Here is a 19,449-nt window from a genome sequence, read left to right as displayed (position 1 = left end):
TTTAAAATTACTGTTTTAATTTTTTCTGAGAGATTTCCATGGAACTTAGACAATGTAAATTCATAGTAACCACCCAGAGTCATTGGGAGTCAGGCAACATATAATGATTATAATAACAATAATAATAATAAGCCTTCAGTTCAGTACAATAATTTTTTAAAAGTCTATATGCAGTTGGAAAACATACTGTGAGAGACCTGACAAGCTAAATCTAATCTATTTAAATCTGGAGATTGTAGTCAGTTAAAACAAATCTCTCCCTATCTCTTTAGTGTTCATGTATATCCATTTGTCATACATTATCCCATCTTTTGCTACATACTTTTGGCTTCATCTTCATCTCCATCTCCACTCTATGGAGTCCATCTTTTCCTAATATCTATTCCCTCACAGATATTTAGTAAGTGCGCAAATGGATGTATGCTTTGCTTAAGAAGAGATTAAAGTCTTGCTTGCTAATTGAAAACTTCCCCCTAGGAGTGCATTCAAGATCCACTTTCCACAGAAATTTACACAGATGCACTCAACCATATATAAACATTTTATGTACAATTTACATTCTTCAAAAATAGATTACATAAAAGAAGTGTACATGTTTGGAGATTATGCATATCCAAATATAAATATAAACTATATGAAAACAAGACTTTAGATATATGGTTGTGAGGGCTACCAGTTAAAATCCCAGTCTCATCCCTCCACATACACATCATGTACACATGTGCACCAAGGGGATTCTAATCCCACACAACCAGACCAACTCATGTAATGCGAGTTTCCTTGTTCTCCTTTCTTCCACACTGCCTATGTTCTTACAAATTTGCTCTGGCGGCTCCCTGAATCTTCCAGTACATATTTAAGAAAATTGCAAGACAGCTACAGGGGTGAAGGAGTCCAATCTGCCTGCAATGTTATTTCTCCTGATGGAGGAACATACTTTGATTCAGCCTTCATCTTTATTCAGTCACCATTTTTCCTTGGTTCTTTTTCTTAATTTATTGATTTGGGGGTTTTCTTCACATTTATTCAGATAAAAAGGTTAAATGCTGCTTGAAATAGAGAAAACATTTATCTAAATCAATACTTTTCTACTTGTACCCTGCTTTGTGTAATTCAGCTCAGAATATAATCAAGCAAACAAAAATAAAATAACAATAAAGCACAAGATAATCCAAGAGGCAAAGCTCTTTTATAACCAATAAATCCACAAAATTTGGATCAGTAGCCAGCTCTTAATTTGGCAGGAAAATAAAACCAATGACAGATGAGCCTCCACGGAAGGGGGATTCCATAATTCAATAATCTCTTGGTACGAAAAAGAATGAGGAAAAGGAAAAACTTTACCCTTGTCTCTATCCCAAGATGGGAGGAAACAGGGAGAAAGGACATGTTTTGCATGAAGAATAGCCTCTTACTTCTCAGAGTAAAAACAAACAAACAATCCAAAATCTTGTCTGAAAGCCTGGAGGGTCATTTTCAATCACAGTAGACAATACACAACCAGACAGATTAAGTCCTAAGACTCTGAGTGATTTACAAATCACACCATAAAAGCTTTGATGTGTCACAATTCGGGCAACACATGTACAACTGCTTAATGGCACCCACTGCCTGAAAAGCTGCTTACCGCTGACATACATCCTTTGGTTCAGAACTGCAACCCTGTGCAGATTCTCCTAAGCAAATTATGAACTGAACATTCACCACCACCATTAACTGAGCTGCCATAAGGGGAAATTACTTTCACATGTCAAATATGCAAAAAAACAAAACAACAACAACAACAAAAAACATGAATTTTCTAAAATCCAATTTTCAGTAACAGCCAACTTCTTCTTCCATTACCTGTAATCATTCCAAACTCCAATGATTGGTTTCCCAAAATTTGCTGAATCACTGTGATCCTACAGGACAGGTAGGCAACATAGTTTAAATGACAAATTGAGGTTTAGCATTGGTCTCCTCAGGTTTTATACTGATTACTGATTACCTATACATTTTTGCTTGAACCTTAAGAATTTATAACTACTACATATAAATATTACCAAGTAAATACAGCTGGAAGGCTTGAAAGAGTATCATACTGAGTTAGTTTTCAAAAAGATGTTTACTGTTTTACTTATTTATTTGCTTCTTTGGGTGGACCACCTAATGAGAACAATTAGATAAAGTAAATATGGATTTCAATTAAGGCAAGCCTTAGGGTTATTTATTGATATTTCTTCAGATCTTGCAAATGATCAAATAATTTGAATTGTGAGCAAATATACTGCAGATAGGTGTTTCCCGATGTTTGGGTGCTTTTTTAAACTAGTCCTACTGAACACAGAAGGGCTGTTATCCAAGGAGGCATATTTAGAACTGCTCAGTAAAATATTATGGATTGCTGATCCGTCTGCTAGAGCAGTACCAGCCAGTTCACTGCATATAAATGAAAACTATATTAGCATAGACTGGGAACCCCACTGGCTACAGATATTCCCTCATAACTGTGAATCAATACACAGTATTATTCTACAGGATCGTTAGAAAATTATACATATCATGCATTCTGAATATCAAGAAGAACCAACCAGGAAAGCCATAAACCAATTCCCAGCCTGTTGCCCTCCATGTGTAGTATTGGACTACTATCCCAATAATCCTAGCCAGCATGACCCTATTGATTGAATTTAAGGAACTGCAGCTCAATACATCTGGATGGACCCTGAAAGGGAGGGCTGAATTAAACTACATATTCTGTCAAGTAACCACGACATTAATTTTGGCAGTTCTACTTCCAAACGTGTAGCAGTATAGAACTACAATCTTCCTACAAATCTGAAGTCATTTATTAAAAGTATATTTTTGACATCCCTTGATTCCATTTTTGTCAGCGCAAGTCCCTGTGGCAGGATCTAAAAATAAATATAATGAATGATACGTGGAATTTCACTCTGTCTTTTTAAAGGATAAATGTTATGCTATCTAAAGGTGCCAGACTGACAATCTCAGAGAAAGAAGCTCACGGTTCAGAAAAGAGACATTGCCTGGATAGTAGGGGTGGAAGGCAGGCAGGCAGGCAGGCAGGCAGGCAGGCAGGCAATATAATGCAAACATATCCCCAAACTACTGAATATAGTATTTCTTAAAATTTGATATAATGACTAATGATTTATCTAATAAATGAGGCCCCAAAATTTTCAGATAGTTTACAAATAATTTATGACCTCTCTTCTGATATTGCCTGAGTGATGTCACAGAATACTTATAACCATTCTCAAATAATTAATTTCTCAAAGATGTCTCAGCTCATAGAAAATTTTAAAATGCGGGTATTCTACTCTTAAAGGTTTATGAAACTCAAGGATTTCCAACAGCCATCAAGGACGTTCCAGCTGTATAACTAGCTATGCGTTCTTCTTAAAGCTTTAGTGTAATTTCTTTGTGGAATACAAAGAAAACTTGTGCAACACACTAAAACAACTGCACCCTCTTTCACTCTTCTGAGCCTGATCTGCTGAGTGTGAACTATGAACCAGACTGGGAGATAACTAAAAGGCAAGTAACTGAAGTTCTGAAACTAAATCCAACACAAGTTCTGAAACAAATCCAACACAAATCCAAATCCTAGGCTCAGGGCCTATTTTAATTTGGCCTGTACTATGATGCTGGGGCCCAGTCTGGCACATTTCCTAAATACTTTTAGGCAAAAGATTTTCATACTCTTATTTGTTGAGCAGTTCAGTCTAGGGATGTGTTTAAATATGTTTAAATATCTTGATTCTACCAGTTTGGGAAAATTTGCTTAAAGCAACATCAAGGCTGGGGAATGAATTACATTTTTTATTTTTACTGTTGCTTCTATTGTTGCCTCCATTTTTATTTTCCAGTATTTTCCAGTAGGATTCTAATTATGCTGGAAGCAATCTCAAAAACTGAGGTAAAGCATGAGTCACACATATTTTAAAATAAACGAATACACTTTAGTTCCATGGTACAATTTATGAAGAAGTTTCTTCTCCCTTTCAATGTAGTTGTCCTAGGCATCTTTTCACTAATTATTTAGAAATGCATTGAATGATACTGAGGCTGAAAAGCTGAAGGCAATTAACATGCTGAAACAAGTTCATGTTGTTCAGTTTAAGAGACAGGGAAGATATGAACCTGCCATCCTTCTTTTTCCTGTTTGGATAATGCTGGCTTGGTCTGGTCTGGAATAGGGTAAATTCTTAAATTATTCACAGTTATAGCCATATTTACAGAAAACCCTCTTATTAAAGGCCTACTATGTGCTATGCAGCATACAGGGAATGTTCTTTAAGTTCAGAGATGAACAAACAGGGAAGAAGGGTTAACATCTAATTCCCTCAAATAAACTGTTTTCCTCTGTCTTTAAAGGAATGGCATCTACAAACATACAGAGACAAAAATATGTGTACTGTTTAAACTGCAGGGATCCAGAAGCAATCATAATACAAATGCTTCCTCCCCAAAACTGTATCAGGCAGAATACAAACTGTTTTCAGAAAGGCAACCATGTTAATCTGGTGCAAAACAAACAACAGAGACTTTTGGTACTTTGAAGACATATTTTTCTGCAACAATAAATCTTAATTTATTTATAAATTTATTTATCAATTTATAAATCTTAAATCTTCAAGATGCTGCTAGTCTTCATCCTTTTATTGATCTAATGAGCCAGTATTCTGCTAATAACATTATTCTGAACAACTCAAAAGGTACTTTATTCACTAACTGTATTTTTATCCAACTTTAGAGAAGAATACATAGTTCTTCCAGCACAGTCATCTACCCTAGAGGTGGAGGAAAGTGGTATCATTCACACCATGACACTGTGCAAAATATTTGAATTATGTTATTTGCATTGAACATGTTATGATGCAACTGATGCAAATTTCATAATTAACATCATTACATTATGTTTGGGTGATGGCATCATGGCTTCTCATGGCCACCTACGTCTTCCATTGTATTCTTATCTATTCAGAAGCATATTCCACTGAATTCAAGAGGACTTTGCTCCCAGGAGATTGTGTATGGGGCCATATTCTAAAGTAGGAAAAGCCCAGATTATATTTCTGGGCTCTCAGATCTAATAGGAGAAATAAATGCAATATTCTTTTCCATTCTACATGCAAAACCTGGAATAATACTGAGCACACATGCATTAAAATAAGTTGAAAATACTCATCTCTGTCTGCTTTCTTAGGCCTAGACTGATAGGTTCACTAATAAATGAAATATTCTTTTCTGAGCAACATTTTTGAGAAAAATCATGGTGGTCATGGCAAACTTCCCTGTAAACAGTTTACATATAAAAATGGCCTCTCGCAGCAGCATCTTCATGAAAATATCCAATCTCTACGAAGTATTTTAATAGCAGGGCTGGAAAAAGACTCATAAGAAGCAAACTTTTAACATGGGTTAAACTGACATGTGTCAGCTTGTGTGCACATGTTTTAATGGAACTACTAACTTCTAATGTCAACAGTTTTGTTTTTTTTTTAACAGTGACAATAGCAGATTCAAAGGAGCAATTTTTGTCAGTATGAGAAAATAGGGGTTAATCTTGCCACCTACTGCAATTGGTGAGATTAACCTGTTTTTCCTCCTGCTATGGCTCTGTCAGACTTTATTCTTCTTTCTGCTGTTATTTACATTTTTTAAAAGTACATTTTAACTACAAGGTGATATTTAATGTCATATTTAGACTAGACCAGATTCCTTGCTGAATCACGCTGCCAGTCCAAATTAGAGAAAATCAGACAATGTGGATCGATTGTTCAATTTGATGGAATAGGAGGCATGTTTTCTCTTACTCCTGCTAAGAATAGAATACCTTTCCCAGAAATATCCATCAGGTGCCTGCCTACTCTTTTATCTTTTTCACACAAGGGAAAAAAAAGATCAATTTTATTTTGTTAAGCCTTTGACAATCAATCATATAATGTTTCTATTATTGTTGTTGTTACTTTCGAGTCAGTGTTGATTCCTGGTGACTGCCTGGACTAGTCCCTCCAGTTTTCCAGTAAGCCCCTTTGAAGGCCTTAATATAAGAAGAGCACTCAAAAGTCTACAAAGGCAATTCTCTGTGCAGACTGCTGGGCACTGGACATTTTCCAAGCAGCAGGACACCAGTCTTGATTGGGCTTGTGTGATTTTGCTTTCTACCCAACAATCCTGATTCAGCCAAGATGACAGGAAAGAGAAGTTTTTGTTTCCACAATAGTCCCAAACAGGAAGACTTTAAGAGCCAGGACTGGGCTGGTTGTTTCCTGAGAAATGTTTTATTTTATTTTATCTATGATTTGATCTGATTTGCCTAATCACAAATGACTCAAGCAGCAAAAATAGGTTTAAAAAACATAATAAAAAACTAAATAACAAAATTTCAGCTGTCCAAGGATTTTACTCTCCCTGCTGTGATGATGAGGGATCTACTATTCCTTCCTCCCTTCTTCAAACCGTCTCAACTCACCATCCAGTTCTGTAGGCAATCTTCCAAAGTAAAAAGGATTGACTGGGCAGAAACATGGGACATCACGGTTTTAAATTAATTAAATGGGACAAATCTGTACAACCTTTAAATTCCCATAAAACTCCCCAAGAAAAAGGGCCAACATTCACTTTGATTTACATTTTTGGTAAATTTTTAGCATCACCTCTTACACTTTGACGATTAAAGGATTCCTATCATAGGTCTATTTGATGAATTTGAATATGGCTTTTTTTCACATATTTTTTTAATGCTTGAAACAATAATGAATCTCTGCCAGAACAGTCTGTTCAGGTAGGGGACAATCAGGACAAAAGCTTGGATCTTGCTTCTAAGGGGTTAGGCTTATGCCAATTAAGGTCCATTTATTGAGTAGCTGGACTGAGGCTATGCTTTGTTGAGGCTGCCAGGAGAGTCTAAAGATTACTTTGGATGGAAATCAGCAGCATCTGACTCATCAATACTTTTCTCTGAAGAATCTGAGCAAAGCAAACAGGCTAACCATTTTTTTAATTGAAACATTTTAAACCAAAATGGAATAGTATTGCAAAAAAAGAGAAAAGAACTCAAAGCAAGCTAATTGAGGAATTCTATATAACTATTTAAACAGAGATTGAAAGAACAGAGAAAAATTCATTCCACTCAAGGAACAGTATAACAAACCCCCATTTATTTGATCTATCTATATCCATCCGTCCCTCCATATATCCACACACCCACTTGTGTGTGGCTTCCTTTTAGATAATCTGCACACATATTTCAAAAGTCACAAACCAAACAGTATGTTTTGTGGTGCAATAGCTACCTATACATCAGGAATTCACAATACACAGATACTGAAAGAGGAGGTAGCAATGAACTCATGATGAGAACTACTAAAGTTTGTGAAATCCAGGGCATCTTCAAAAAATGAGGAAATAATGAGGGTGCGTACACGCTGGTAGGCTATATTGTAATATCCCATGGGGTCAGTGATACTATGAGTCAGGGTACAGTGGAGTGCAATAACAAAAAGAAAAGGCAAATCCTTATCCTGAGATTTAGTAACTCACATATACAGTGACCATATATCCTTTATTATAAAGACAGTCCTTTATTTCAGAAATCTGTCCTTTAGATTTATTTTCAAAAACTCACTTTTGTCCTTTATTTTGGTCATGTAACTTTTACCGTACAAGTGATATCACTTAGTGCACAGTCTTTCACATTCATGTGAAAAATATGGAAATGGAATTGTTTTTTTAAAATAAATTTACATACACTGTTTGATTTTAGCTATTTTTATTAGAGTATGTGTTTTTGTACTGTTTTTCTTGGTTTGCTCTCGAATTTTTCTTTGTAAAGCAAAGTTATAGACATAAACAATTAATTTTTTTTATCCTTATGTACCTCTTTCAGATTTGCCCCTTTTTCAGGCTTGCCCTTTATTTTTTCCAAGAAAATATGGTCACCATACTCGTATAATATAGATCCAATCAGACTTTTGTTCATTTATGTAACAAGAAGTTCTTATACTCTCTTACTGTAGCTACTTTTGCCATATATCATAACATTCTGTGTCATAACTGAATCTTTGATTTCTGTTATAACAATTAAATCTTGAGATAGGGAAAGCTAGAGATTTGTATATCTAACTCTTAAGAGCTCTGGTTTTTGCGTAAGAGGAAGTGTAAAGGAAAGACAATCAGAATGAAGGCTAGAACATTTCTAAAAGCTAAATGTGCTAATGCCAGGAAGTTGAGAGTTCAGACAGCTAGCTGGAAAAGGAACAATGGAGTTGATGTGGAACAGTATAACTAAGTCCAAGATCAGGATAGTGAACAGGAAAGGTTTGGAAGAGGAGAACTACACAAGAAATGAGGGGGAAAACATGGAAAGACAGTGATTAGCACTATGTTTGGAGGCATTAAGTTGATAAAAAAAAGAGGAGAAAATAGCGCTTAGATGGGAAGCCTAGTGACACCAGAAGCTATGAGCAGATGTCCATGCAACAAATAGTTGGGTAATAAATGCTGGAGTGAGACTTCCTGTAAAGTTAAGATTGGCATAGAATGAATAAATTTTTCTAGTGTATACAATTCTCATTGCTATCACAGTATCACAGAAGCTATCCCGTTCCACTACCATCATCTGATATTTTCTCTTTTCCGGAAATTTTCTCTTCTCTGGAAATGGAATTCCAAGAAGTAAGAGAGCTGAGAAGAGGAAGAAAATTCTTTAAAAATCCCAAGGAAGCAAGGTGGCTTGCAATATTTGCACCTGGTTCAAAAACAACATGAGCTGCAAGAATTATTCTCTATCTTGTTTTCTCTTTATCTCTATTGTATTTTTTAATCCTGTTTTGTTTTATTGTGAACCCCCCAAATCAGTTTGGAGGTTGGTGGTGCCTAAATCGAATAAAACTGAACAGCACTGAATTGAACTGAATTGAATTAGGCCAACCCTTTATCCATCAAAGTTACTACTCTTAGGCCTTTATAAAATGGACCTCTTGCAATGGTCAACAATTTAAGTTTTCTTTTAAATCATCTGCGCACATATTTCAAGGTAAACACACCAAACAATACACTTTGTGCTGGAATAGCTGCCAATGCCTTTTTTTTTTTTATGTTGGCATTTCTACAAGTACAAATAACTAACAATTTAAGTCCTTTATACTGGTTGAACTAGTGGTTGGTCTAGTGGTTAAAGCTCCAGGATAGAAACCAGGTAACTATGAGTTCTAGTCCCGCCTTAGGCATGAAAGCTGGCTGGGTGACTTTGGGCTGATCACTCTCTCTCAGCCCACCACTTCAGGCTCAGGTGCAAGCCAGTTGGTCAATTCCTGTCACAACCAATGGATCAATATTTGGTTGATCTGGGGGGGGGGGGGGAGCAAACCCTGCACCTGCAGGAAAAATGCTAGGAAGAAAAAATATATATTGGCTGAAACTGAAGACTTTGAATTCTAAATTCTAAAGACAAAAATGAATTCCTTCTGTAAAAACAAAACCAGGGGAAAATAGTTCAATTATAGTTTGTGGATGAGGAATCCTAGTCAATTATCTGATTTCTTTTGGACTGTAATGACTTCATTAATTAACCAAGAGAACATAACAGGCCCTTTCAGAATTCATAGCGCTGTAAAGAACTAAAAATGTATATATAGAAAGGAAAAGGCATCCAACAAATAAGTAAATGGTTTGTCTCCATGTACACATTAGCAATTTTTTTCAGCTATGTTTGCCCACTTGTTAAGTTCTATAGATCTTATTACATATATTATTCTTAATATAAGAATGCTTATTTAAGGAAAAAAAATTGATTATTTTCACTGTAAAACCACAGATAACTCCTCCAAGTTGAATCACAAGCTGCTTTTGAATTCCCCAATGTCCAGATTTTTATAATAGGTCTTGGTACAATGTATTATTAAAATAGTACTTGATGGAATATGTACAGTCCCTATTTCCTTAAAAAAAAATAAAAAAAGTTTTAAAATATTTCATGCTAATCCAAATGTATGCAAATACAACCAATGAAAACACAATATGTATAATTAACTAAGTTCTCTCTCTCTTTTTTCTTTAAGTGGGAGATAATTTAATACGCAGCATGAGTAAGGACTGCTCTAGACATTTTATTGCCAGGAAAAGCTCCATGAGCAAGTTGCTATTGCATATGATACCAAAGTGGACATAAGCAGTTTCTCTTTTCTCTCTAGCCAAACTGATTAGGAACCAAAGAGGCAGAAGTGGGCAGATCCACCCTTGGTGTTGTCAGTTATTTTCCATATTGTGTAAAGAAAAGTCTTCATAGCTGTTGGCACTTGTCACCCTTGAAATGAAGTTGATTGGCATAATTTTTTAAAACTGTCAATATATAAAATCCTTATCAAGACACTAATTTTCTTCATAATTGAACATCCTGTGGTATGGCATATGCATGGATAATTAACTACTAGTAAATAGGCTTTACAGCAGAAAAAAAGGAGTAAGGTGCAGATAATGCAAGTAAATGGAAACCAAATTTAGACTATAGGTAGAAAGTCAAAAGCCAGAGCTTCTGGATAGCTTTCTTTGCAATACCACACAGCCCATGTACATGGGTAATTATAGACAGGAAAATGAGGGGTCTCCATGTTCAGAAAATATATGGGCCCAGGGAGATGTTATTCAGGCAATAGGGATCACTGGATGCAAACTTGCCCAGAAACCCAAGAAGATAGCAAGGGATGCGGGGGGGGGGGGGGAGATTTAATTGGGTTTGTGAGAAATTAAGACAGGCAGTCCATTTCAACTCAGCAAAACAAAGAAGAGTCCAATAACAAATGCATTGTGAGAAAAAATGCTCTAGATGCCTGAAATTGTATTAATGTTGCTCATTCTCACACATAAACACAAATATGTATTAAGGTAGTTTGTAAACATAAGATACAGTTTTGTGCCTGTGACAGCTATATGCAGAAGCAAATGTAGCAATCAATGACAATAATAATGTCTTTCTTACTATGCTAATCTGATGCCAAAAAGAGGACAACCATTTTCCATAGTAGGAAAGATAATTCCCACCAAATAAATTCTGGTTTAGCTCTTTTGCACTGCAGCCTCCCTTTAGAACCTTTTTGCTGAAGTACAGTGACTTTGAGTTGAACAAAGAAATATCCTGGGAGCCTGAGATTGCCTCCCACTGATTTCTCAATGTTGCTATTTTGATATTAGATTTATGCACATCTCTTCTTCTGTACAGTGACTGTTGGAGTGAACAGTCTAGTAAACAGAAACTCAGGTTTCTAAAGACTTCAAACACTTTTTCTTTTATGTTTATGTATAATTTAAATACTTAGATTTTCCACTTCTGACAATTGGCAATGCTATATCTCGTAGACAGGAAAAACATGTAAACAATATTTTAAAGACGATTTTATTAGAATTTCACAATAAAATATTGTGGTTTCCATAAAGCTCTGTAGGTCAGTTAAGATCTGTGCAAGGAAAGGCATTCTTCTGCAGGATCCTGGGGATGGAATTCTCTCTCAGGATTTCACAGAATTCTTAAAAACTGGTGATTGAGCAAGCTCTTCTTAAACAATACAAAGGCTTGTAATAGTCGGTATACAGAGGATATCATGGTATACTATCACTGTATACTTTCACTAGCTATACTAGGAAAAGGGATATAACACAAAACCAAGGAGCAAATCATGGCTCAAGTTAAAAGTAAGTAAGGATATCATTAAATTTAGACACTGGGGCACAGGTCCAGGGCCTTGCAGTACTGAAGAGCCTGAATGAGTCCCAGAGGCAGGCAGCAAAAATGTACTGAAGAAAAGGCTGAACCAGCCACATATATTAAATCCCAAACTCTCCCAAATGTGAATGACCATCATCTGAACCCTTCAGAGGTTTCCTGGAATACAATGGGACTTTTTGCTTTTTTTTTTTTTAAAGAGACCAGTTCATTGTTCCTGAGGCTAATAAGCAGCTGCATATTACATTAGCTATTGACCTAGAATTTGCCTAGGAAGATGACACTATTTACACAAAAATAAAATTAATGGGTCACCTCATACCATAAGACTTGGTTAGAAGTCCCAAATAGTTTATTTATTTATTAGGGTTTATATGCAGTTTTAATCCAGAAAGACTCTGAGCAGCTTCCATTCCCCTCTTACAGTATGAAAGTTAAAAATCAGAACAAACAACATAATAAATTGCACTTGCAATTATAAAACCTTCAGCACTGAGGAACAATTAAGCATCAAACAAACATACAAACAAAAAGTGCTACACATAATAGTTCCACTCCAGAGCTCTCTTAAAAAGCCAAGTATTAATGGGGGTTTGTCTGATTTTGGGAGATACGCTGTTCCACAGAAGAGGTGGTCCAAATTGAGAAGGCTGTACTCCATGGCCCCTGGAGATGACCATCCCTAAGAGAAGAGAACCAGAGAGCCTACGCTTCCTGATCGTACCACATGGGCAGAAACCACTGGAAGAATGTGGTCCTGTGGATATCCAGGTCCTTTAAACGTGAAAACCAGCATTTTGAATCACACCCAGAAGCCAACTAATAACCAGTGGGGCTCTTGAAGTAGAGAAGTTATATAGATACTTTATATATAGAGAGAGAGATTTTATCTTTATCTCTCTCTATAGAGAGAGAGAAGTTATATAGATACTTCCATCACTATTTGAGTAGCTGTATTCTAGAACATTTGGAGCTTCTGGAAGATCTTCAAGAACAGTTCAATGTAAAGCTAATTGCAATAATCCAAATGGATGGTGACTAAGATATGAGTGACTGTAAGCAGATCCTCCCAATTCAAGAACTGCCATAACTGTACAAAAGACCTCTTGGACACAGTTGCTACCCACACTTTGAGTAGGAGCTGTGAGTCCAAGAGGACTGCCAGGTTACAAACCAGTTCTGCCCAACTGCAAACCCATCCAGAACCAAATAAGGAATATCCCTAGAAAAAGATGGTTTCCTTACTCACAATCTCCTGGTCTTGCTGGAATTAAGCCTGAGCCTATTCTGCTTCATCCAAACCCTAACAGTCTAGAAATCAGGATAGGATCCCTACCACATCTCCTATTTGGCTCAAAGTCATGATATATAACTGAGTATCATTTACATACTGATGATACCTTACTGCAGGTCAACAGATGGCCTCCCATGGCAGCTTCATGTCAATGTTGAATAAGAGAGGTAGGAGTGCTGGGCCCTGTTGCATCTTACAACAGAGGACTGAAAGTCATAGTCTATCTACCTCACTACCACTGGCTGGAACTTCTTTCTCAGGAAGGAGAGGGCCTCTGTAAAGTAGTGTCTTCCACTCCCAATGCTTCGAAGCAGTCCAGGAGAATAACAATCTCAAAAGCCACTGTGAGATTCAGTAGGACCAGGAGAGCTGAATTAATCCTATCTGGGTAATGCCACAAATCATCCAGGGCTGAAATCTGACTTGGAACGGTTTAGCTAATTTATTTCCTCCAGGTGTCTCAGGTGGATGCAGGTGCATTCACACACAGAGTATGTATAAAATTAAACAGAACATAAATTGGGGAAACTATAAATTTCTTTACATGCTAGATCATGACACACTCATTACACAGAAATCTTACCATATGGTAATATTCAATGACTTGCATGTTAATCAGTTGCTTTAAGGAAACAACCTTAAACAATATGAATTTGTCTGAGTCATAACTATTTTCTCATTCTCTATTAGAAAAATAATACCTCCTACAATCAATGATTTCATATTTTTTCAGATGCCCCTATGCTTTCTGGACATAAAGAGAAATAGCGGTAACTTCTACTTACATGAAACCCCAAGCAACCTTGGTGGTGGAGGAGGAGGAGGTGGTGGTGGTAATGGAGGTGGTCTACATTGGCAGATATGTTGGCAACTATCTATAGTTTTCTCTAGTAGAGGCTTAGAGCATGATTTCTGGAGTTCACCCTGAGTAATCTGCAAAGAAAGAACAACAATTATTCAACTGATTTTCTCTCTTCAACACTTCAGAACTTAAACCACCAGTTCTAAAATGTCTAGTACCTCAGTTAGCAATTCATTCCTTATTTTTGCATACACAGTGTCCGCAAACACACTATGTGAACCTTCTATCCTCTAAATTCAAACAGTGGTTTCCTATTTGCAGGGAAGCAGAACAGCCTCCTTTTCATTTCTTTTTAAAGTCTTCATAGTGTTCCCCAATGTCTCTCCTTGCTTTTATTTCTTAGCATTCAAGAAGTCATTTATACAGTTAGCAACTGGGTAAATGGCAGGCATAGTCCTCTGAACTGAATCAGGATGGGGTTTGGGGTGGGGAATAGATTCTAACTCTTTATGTCCCCTGCTGCCCCAGTCTGGATCAAGCTGTTTGCATTTGCCACTGGGGAAAAAAAAAAAAGAGATCTATTTGCTGCATGGCTTCATATCCAGTTTGGCCCTACATTTTCTGTTGCCCTAACTTTTGGTCTAAAAGTTTTCCCCAATTTTCTTTGCTGTCATTTTATTCTCAGGTTTGCCACCCTAAGTATCTGATGTGATCTACTATCTTTTGAATCTTTCTTTAAAGACCATTCTGTTTTTGTTTAATTCCATACCCCTCATCCTGAAATACAGCCATTTGTGACCTAACCCTAACTCACTGGATTCAAATGCAATACAAATCAGTGCTTTATGTAAACAACTAATAAGAACAACTCTTAAGAGTAAGAACCTGGCTGGTCTAGACTCTAGCAGGGTGTTATGGAAGGCTGAGATCATCCCAGCAATGCCTGCTAGGGATTTCATAGTCCCCATGTCTTAAGATGTCACTGGATCAAACACAAAGAACAGGATATTTTCTTGATCTATTTTTTGCCTTTAAAAAACATGTTTAGATTTTTTTCATAATACAAATTACAAAAAGATTGAAATAACACCTAAATACACCAAAAAAGCACAATTAAATTAAAACCTTATTATCTTTAAACAACAATAATAGAAACAAACAAACAAACAAAAAAAGGTAAAGATTAAAAAGAAAAACCCAAAGTAAAAATAGTTTTGTCTTGCATCATGCAATAGAGGTCTGGTAATGGGGAGGGGGATTTAAAGTTACCCCATTATCATAGTCAGAGCATCATCTGGTGAAATTTTTGTTTCACAGCATTCATTCCTCCTGTGAAAAAGGGAATCCATTAGCAGTGTGGAATACAAATTAATTCTTGCATGGAGGATCAGGGAAATGAGGTGGTGAGATATGGAATGTTGAACCATGGTGAGTAATCACCGATTCATAGAATCATGGCACTGGATTGGGTCATTAGGCCATCAAATCTAACCTTCTGATCAATGGAGGAATTCACATTAAAGCTTCTCAGACAGAGGGCTTGAATACATCCAGTGAAATGTATCTTATTCTTGGTCTGGAAGTTGCAACTAATGAGAAATGTGTATGGAGGTTGTTAAGTGGGGTACCTGGCTATGTACATATTACAAGAGTGTTGAAACTATTATAGTGGCTTCCTATTAGCTATTGAACAAGTGCTCCTGCTTATGGCATACACAGTCCTAAACAGCCAAGACCAGGATAGCTGACATATGACCTTCCCTGTTATATACAGGTAGTGCTCAGGTTATGATGGCAGTTGGGACCAGGGTTGTCATTACTAAGTGATGCAGTTATAAAGTGCAATGTCACATGACTGCATTACTTAGTGACGCCAATCCCGGCAGTCCCGGTTGCCATCATAACCTCAAGACATGTGGGTCATTAAGTGGTAAGAGGGGGCAGTCCCAGGTAAGGAGCATGGGGGTGCTGCCTCAGGAGGATGGGGCAGGCTGGGAGAGGCCCTGGGAGAGCTGGTGTAGGCTGCGTGCTAGCCAGGGGAGTCCAGCGTGGGCTGTGTGTAGGTGGGGGGTGGGGTGCTGCAGGCAGGAGAAAAAGCAGGAGTGACTTACTGGAGCAACTTACAACCTTCCCTGCTGGCTTCCCCATTGACTTTGGTTGCGGGAAGCTGATAGGAAGGTCACAAATGGCGACCATGTGACCGTGGCTCTCTACAATATTGTAATCGTAAGCTGGGCACCCAAGTGCCTGGATTGCAATCACATGACTGTGGGGGTGCTGTGATAGCCAGAACTTTGAGGGCTGGTTGTACGTCCATTTTTTCAGTGCCGCTGTTAATTTTGAATGGTTGCTGAACAAATGGATGTAAGCTGAGGACTACCTGTACCTAGATGATACCTAAAATAATCAGCAGTGGTTCTGGTACTTGAACTACAGCTTGCATGTTACCATGTTATGGTTACTTATAAGCAGGCCTTCTCTGCAGTGGTGCTTACTCTCTGAAATATTCCCTTTTGATACTATTATATTTTTTAGATATATATTGAAGACTTCCCTCTATTCCTTTCCTGTATAAATATTATAGATTCATTCTTTCTTTTTTCCAGCCTGTTTAATATTTTTGTTTTTATGTAAACTATTTTAATGTCAATTATTTTTAACTTGTTATGATTGTATTTGTACTTTATATATTTTTCTTATTTATGCACTGCTTTGGTGTTTATATATATACAGAGAGAGAGAGAACACATAAAAACATACTAATAAAATATATATTGTTATTAAAATGTACCATATATACTCACGTATAAGCCCATTTATGGATAAGCCAACTCTTGAATTTTTAACCAAAATACCATGAAAAATGCACCACCCATGGATACGCCGACCTGCATTTTTCATGGTATCTTGATTAAAAATTGGAGGGTCTGCTTATCCATGGATGGGCTTATCCCTGAGTATATACAGGATATAGGGGTACTTTTAAAAAGTATATTAGTGAATAACCCCATCTGTGGATAAGCCAAACCCAATTTTTGGGGTGTATTTTGGCACCTAAAATTCTTGGCTTATCCACAAGTATATATGATAAATAAAAAGTACATTTTAATAAAAGTACATACCAAAAGTTAATAGGCCCTATTTTAAAGGGTCTTTAAAGGTTACTTTAGGGTTACTAAAGGGTTACTGTAGGGTTACTTCTCAGTCAACAATATTTCACCTAAACAATGCTTGTTGTAACACATTCATATATCACCTAAAAAGGAATGAAAAATGCTTTCCCCCATACTATTCTATGAGTATACGTTCTTAGCAATAATTTAACCAAAATTCACACCATAAATCAACTGACATTTTGTAAGTCAGATGGCAAATTTATGGCAGAACTCCAGAATCTAGTCCTATACACTCCTAAGATTATTTTGCTTGTTTGTATGCATTTGCATATATAAATAACTTTTTTAGAAGATGTACAATTGATTAGTATTGATTTCATTGCCAAGAGGATTACTTGGCCATTCCAGATACAGAGCCTACTCCAAACTCCCAGCCAATGACAATTTGAAGGATACCACTCTGGGGAAGGCTTTTGTCAATCATCACTCTTTTGGGAAAAGAGGCAATGGCAACACAAAGAAAGCCACAATGGGTATACAACTTTCAGCAGGCAGGGCTTCCTGAAAGTAGGACAAGAAGCACAAGGCACATTCATAAAATCTCCGATAACAACGGATCTTAACTTCATGCAGGGTCAATCAAGCCTGCATACCTATATCCACTTCCCTGGGAGTAAAACTCATTAAATTTAAATGAAATACTTTGAATCAACATGTTTAGGAACATAATGTAAAGATCACATGATAATGGGCTTAAGGCTCATCTAACTTTCTATAGTTTACAATCGATAGCTAAAGTAGTTTATGCATGTGCTGCTAAAGTTTATGCTATACCAATTACCAAGCATTTGTATGTTAGTAAACTGAAGTATGAAACTAATCTCAATAGGAGATAGACACACACATACATATCAATTTAAACCAAAATTAGTAGAAAACATGAAGAATATTAGCAGTCACTCCTGTGGTCATTTTAGTTAGCTGGTTATATAATTATTATATAATGTTAATCTGCTGAAGAGGAACCATTGTGATTTCTTTGACTTCACTGCTAACAGTAACAAAATTATATATACAGCAGTACATTCGTCTATTCACGAAGGAGAAAAAAGAAAGAACACCTAACAAATCCACTAGTACAATGCAAATCATCACATGGCCAGATGCAAGAATTTAAAGCTTTCTTTCTTTGATCCCTTGGAGGTAGCATTTTGTATCTTAAGTACCTGAGGGAAAATAGGCATTTTTTTTAATGGCCATGCTTAGCTGAACTACAAAGAATCTCAAAACCCCACATGTAAAAATCTTCAGTGCTTTAAATAGCATATTAAGGCCTATTACTAAACACAGGGAAACCAAATTTATTCATAAAGAGTGTGCCAGCCCTTCTCTTAAGGTAAATAAAAAAGTCATTTCATTAGGGAGCCCTCAAGAACTCTGAAGGACTGTTTGAATATTGTCAGTATACTATTGTTCATCTCTTAATCAGGATAAAAAAAAAATAGGAAAAGCCACACACTCATCTCAGGTATTTTACTGTTAATTTTAACCATACTTCAGGGGTATACCTACACAATGCTCATTTACAGCAATAATCCCACCATACTTAAGGAATTTGTAGGGTGGCAGAGACTCTTGAAAACAGAGAGGTGGCAAGCTAAGTAGCAGATACCCAAAAGCAAATGCTGAGCTCTCCAAAGGTATAGATCAGTGTTTCTCAACTTCAGCAACTTTAAGATGTGTGGACTTGTAGGTGTGGCTGGGTAATTCTGGGAGTTGAAGTCCACACATCTTAAAGCTGCTGAGGTTGAGAAACAATGGTGTAGAGAACCTGGTGGTGTTTCTTCTCCCCAGTCCCTCAAGCACTCAGGGACGTGGTTGAAAAGAACGACAGACTCAGTGGCTTAACTAAGGAGGTAAACCATGCCAGAAGCAGCAGCTTAAGTCTTTTACTGCTGCTCTCTCACCAAAATCTCAAAAGGCTCTCCAGCTTCAGCTATAGCTATGGAGGCTACACCTTACTTGTGCAGATTCTGGCTCCCTTTCCTCCCCCTTGACATTCCAGCTTGAGGAACCACCTCTATTTTCTGCCTCGGCAATACATTAATTCAAGGCCAGGTAGCAGAGAAGGCTAGTGGAGTTTCTTAGTACAAGCCTGATAAGGATAGCCCAGCAGCACTTTTCTTGTCTTTTTGCCCTAACACCTACTATCTCCCTCATACTCCTTCTCTAACACCCACCCTTTCTCCTTCACATCAAAGTAGCCTTTAAGCTCAGCAGGCACTGGGTCTGCAAACATACATTCCCTGTAGCTTATTCACAAGAAGGCCAGAGTTTTTCCTTCACTACAGTAGGAGACACCTTTTACAGTGGATGGTCCTCTCTAAAAACATGCAAGAGTAAATACCACATAAATAGTTTTCTAGCTTCTGCTTGGAAACATGCAATGAAAGGATATTACTCCCAACCTTGGGAGTAACCTGTTAAGTGGCAACATTCAATTGGAAAC

The 19,449-nt window shown here is 37.0% G+C and overlaps 1 protein-coding gene across 2 annotated transcripts in view; it reads right to left on the bottom strand.

Moving 5' to 3' along the window:
• The window catches only part of PRIMA1 (proline rich membrane anchor 1), an 81,645-nt gene that overhangs the window by 45,159 nt on the left and 17,037 nt on the right, over nt 1–19,449 (bottom strand). For both annotated transcript variants that reach the window (XM_088145211.1, XM_007428885.4), the window contains exon 3: nt 13,808–13,955. In XM_088145211.1, coding sequence (XP_088001337.1) covers nt 13,808–13,955 — 148 coding nt within the window. The remainder of the gene's footprint in view (nt 1–13,807; nt 13,956–19,449) is intronic.

This window comes from Python bivittatus, unplaced genomic scaffold (assembly GCF_059951505.1).
Source record: "Python bivittatus isolate LINGU-HERP-01145 unplaced genomic scaffold, Pbiv_v1 ctg000480_np1212, whole genome shotgun sequence".
Lineage (NCBI taxonomy): Eukaryota > Metazoa > Chordata > Lepidosauria > Squamata > Pythonidae > Python > Python bivittatus.
This window is presented reverse-complemented; position numbering and strand designations above follow the sequence as displayed.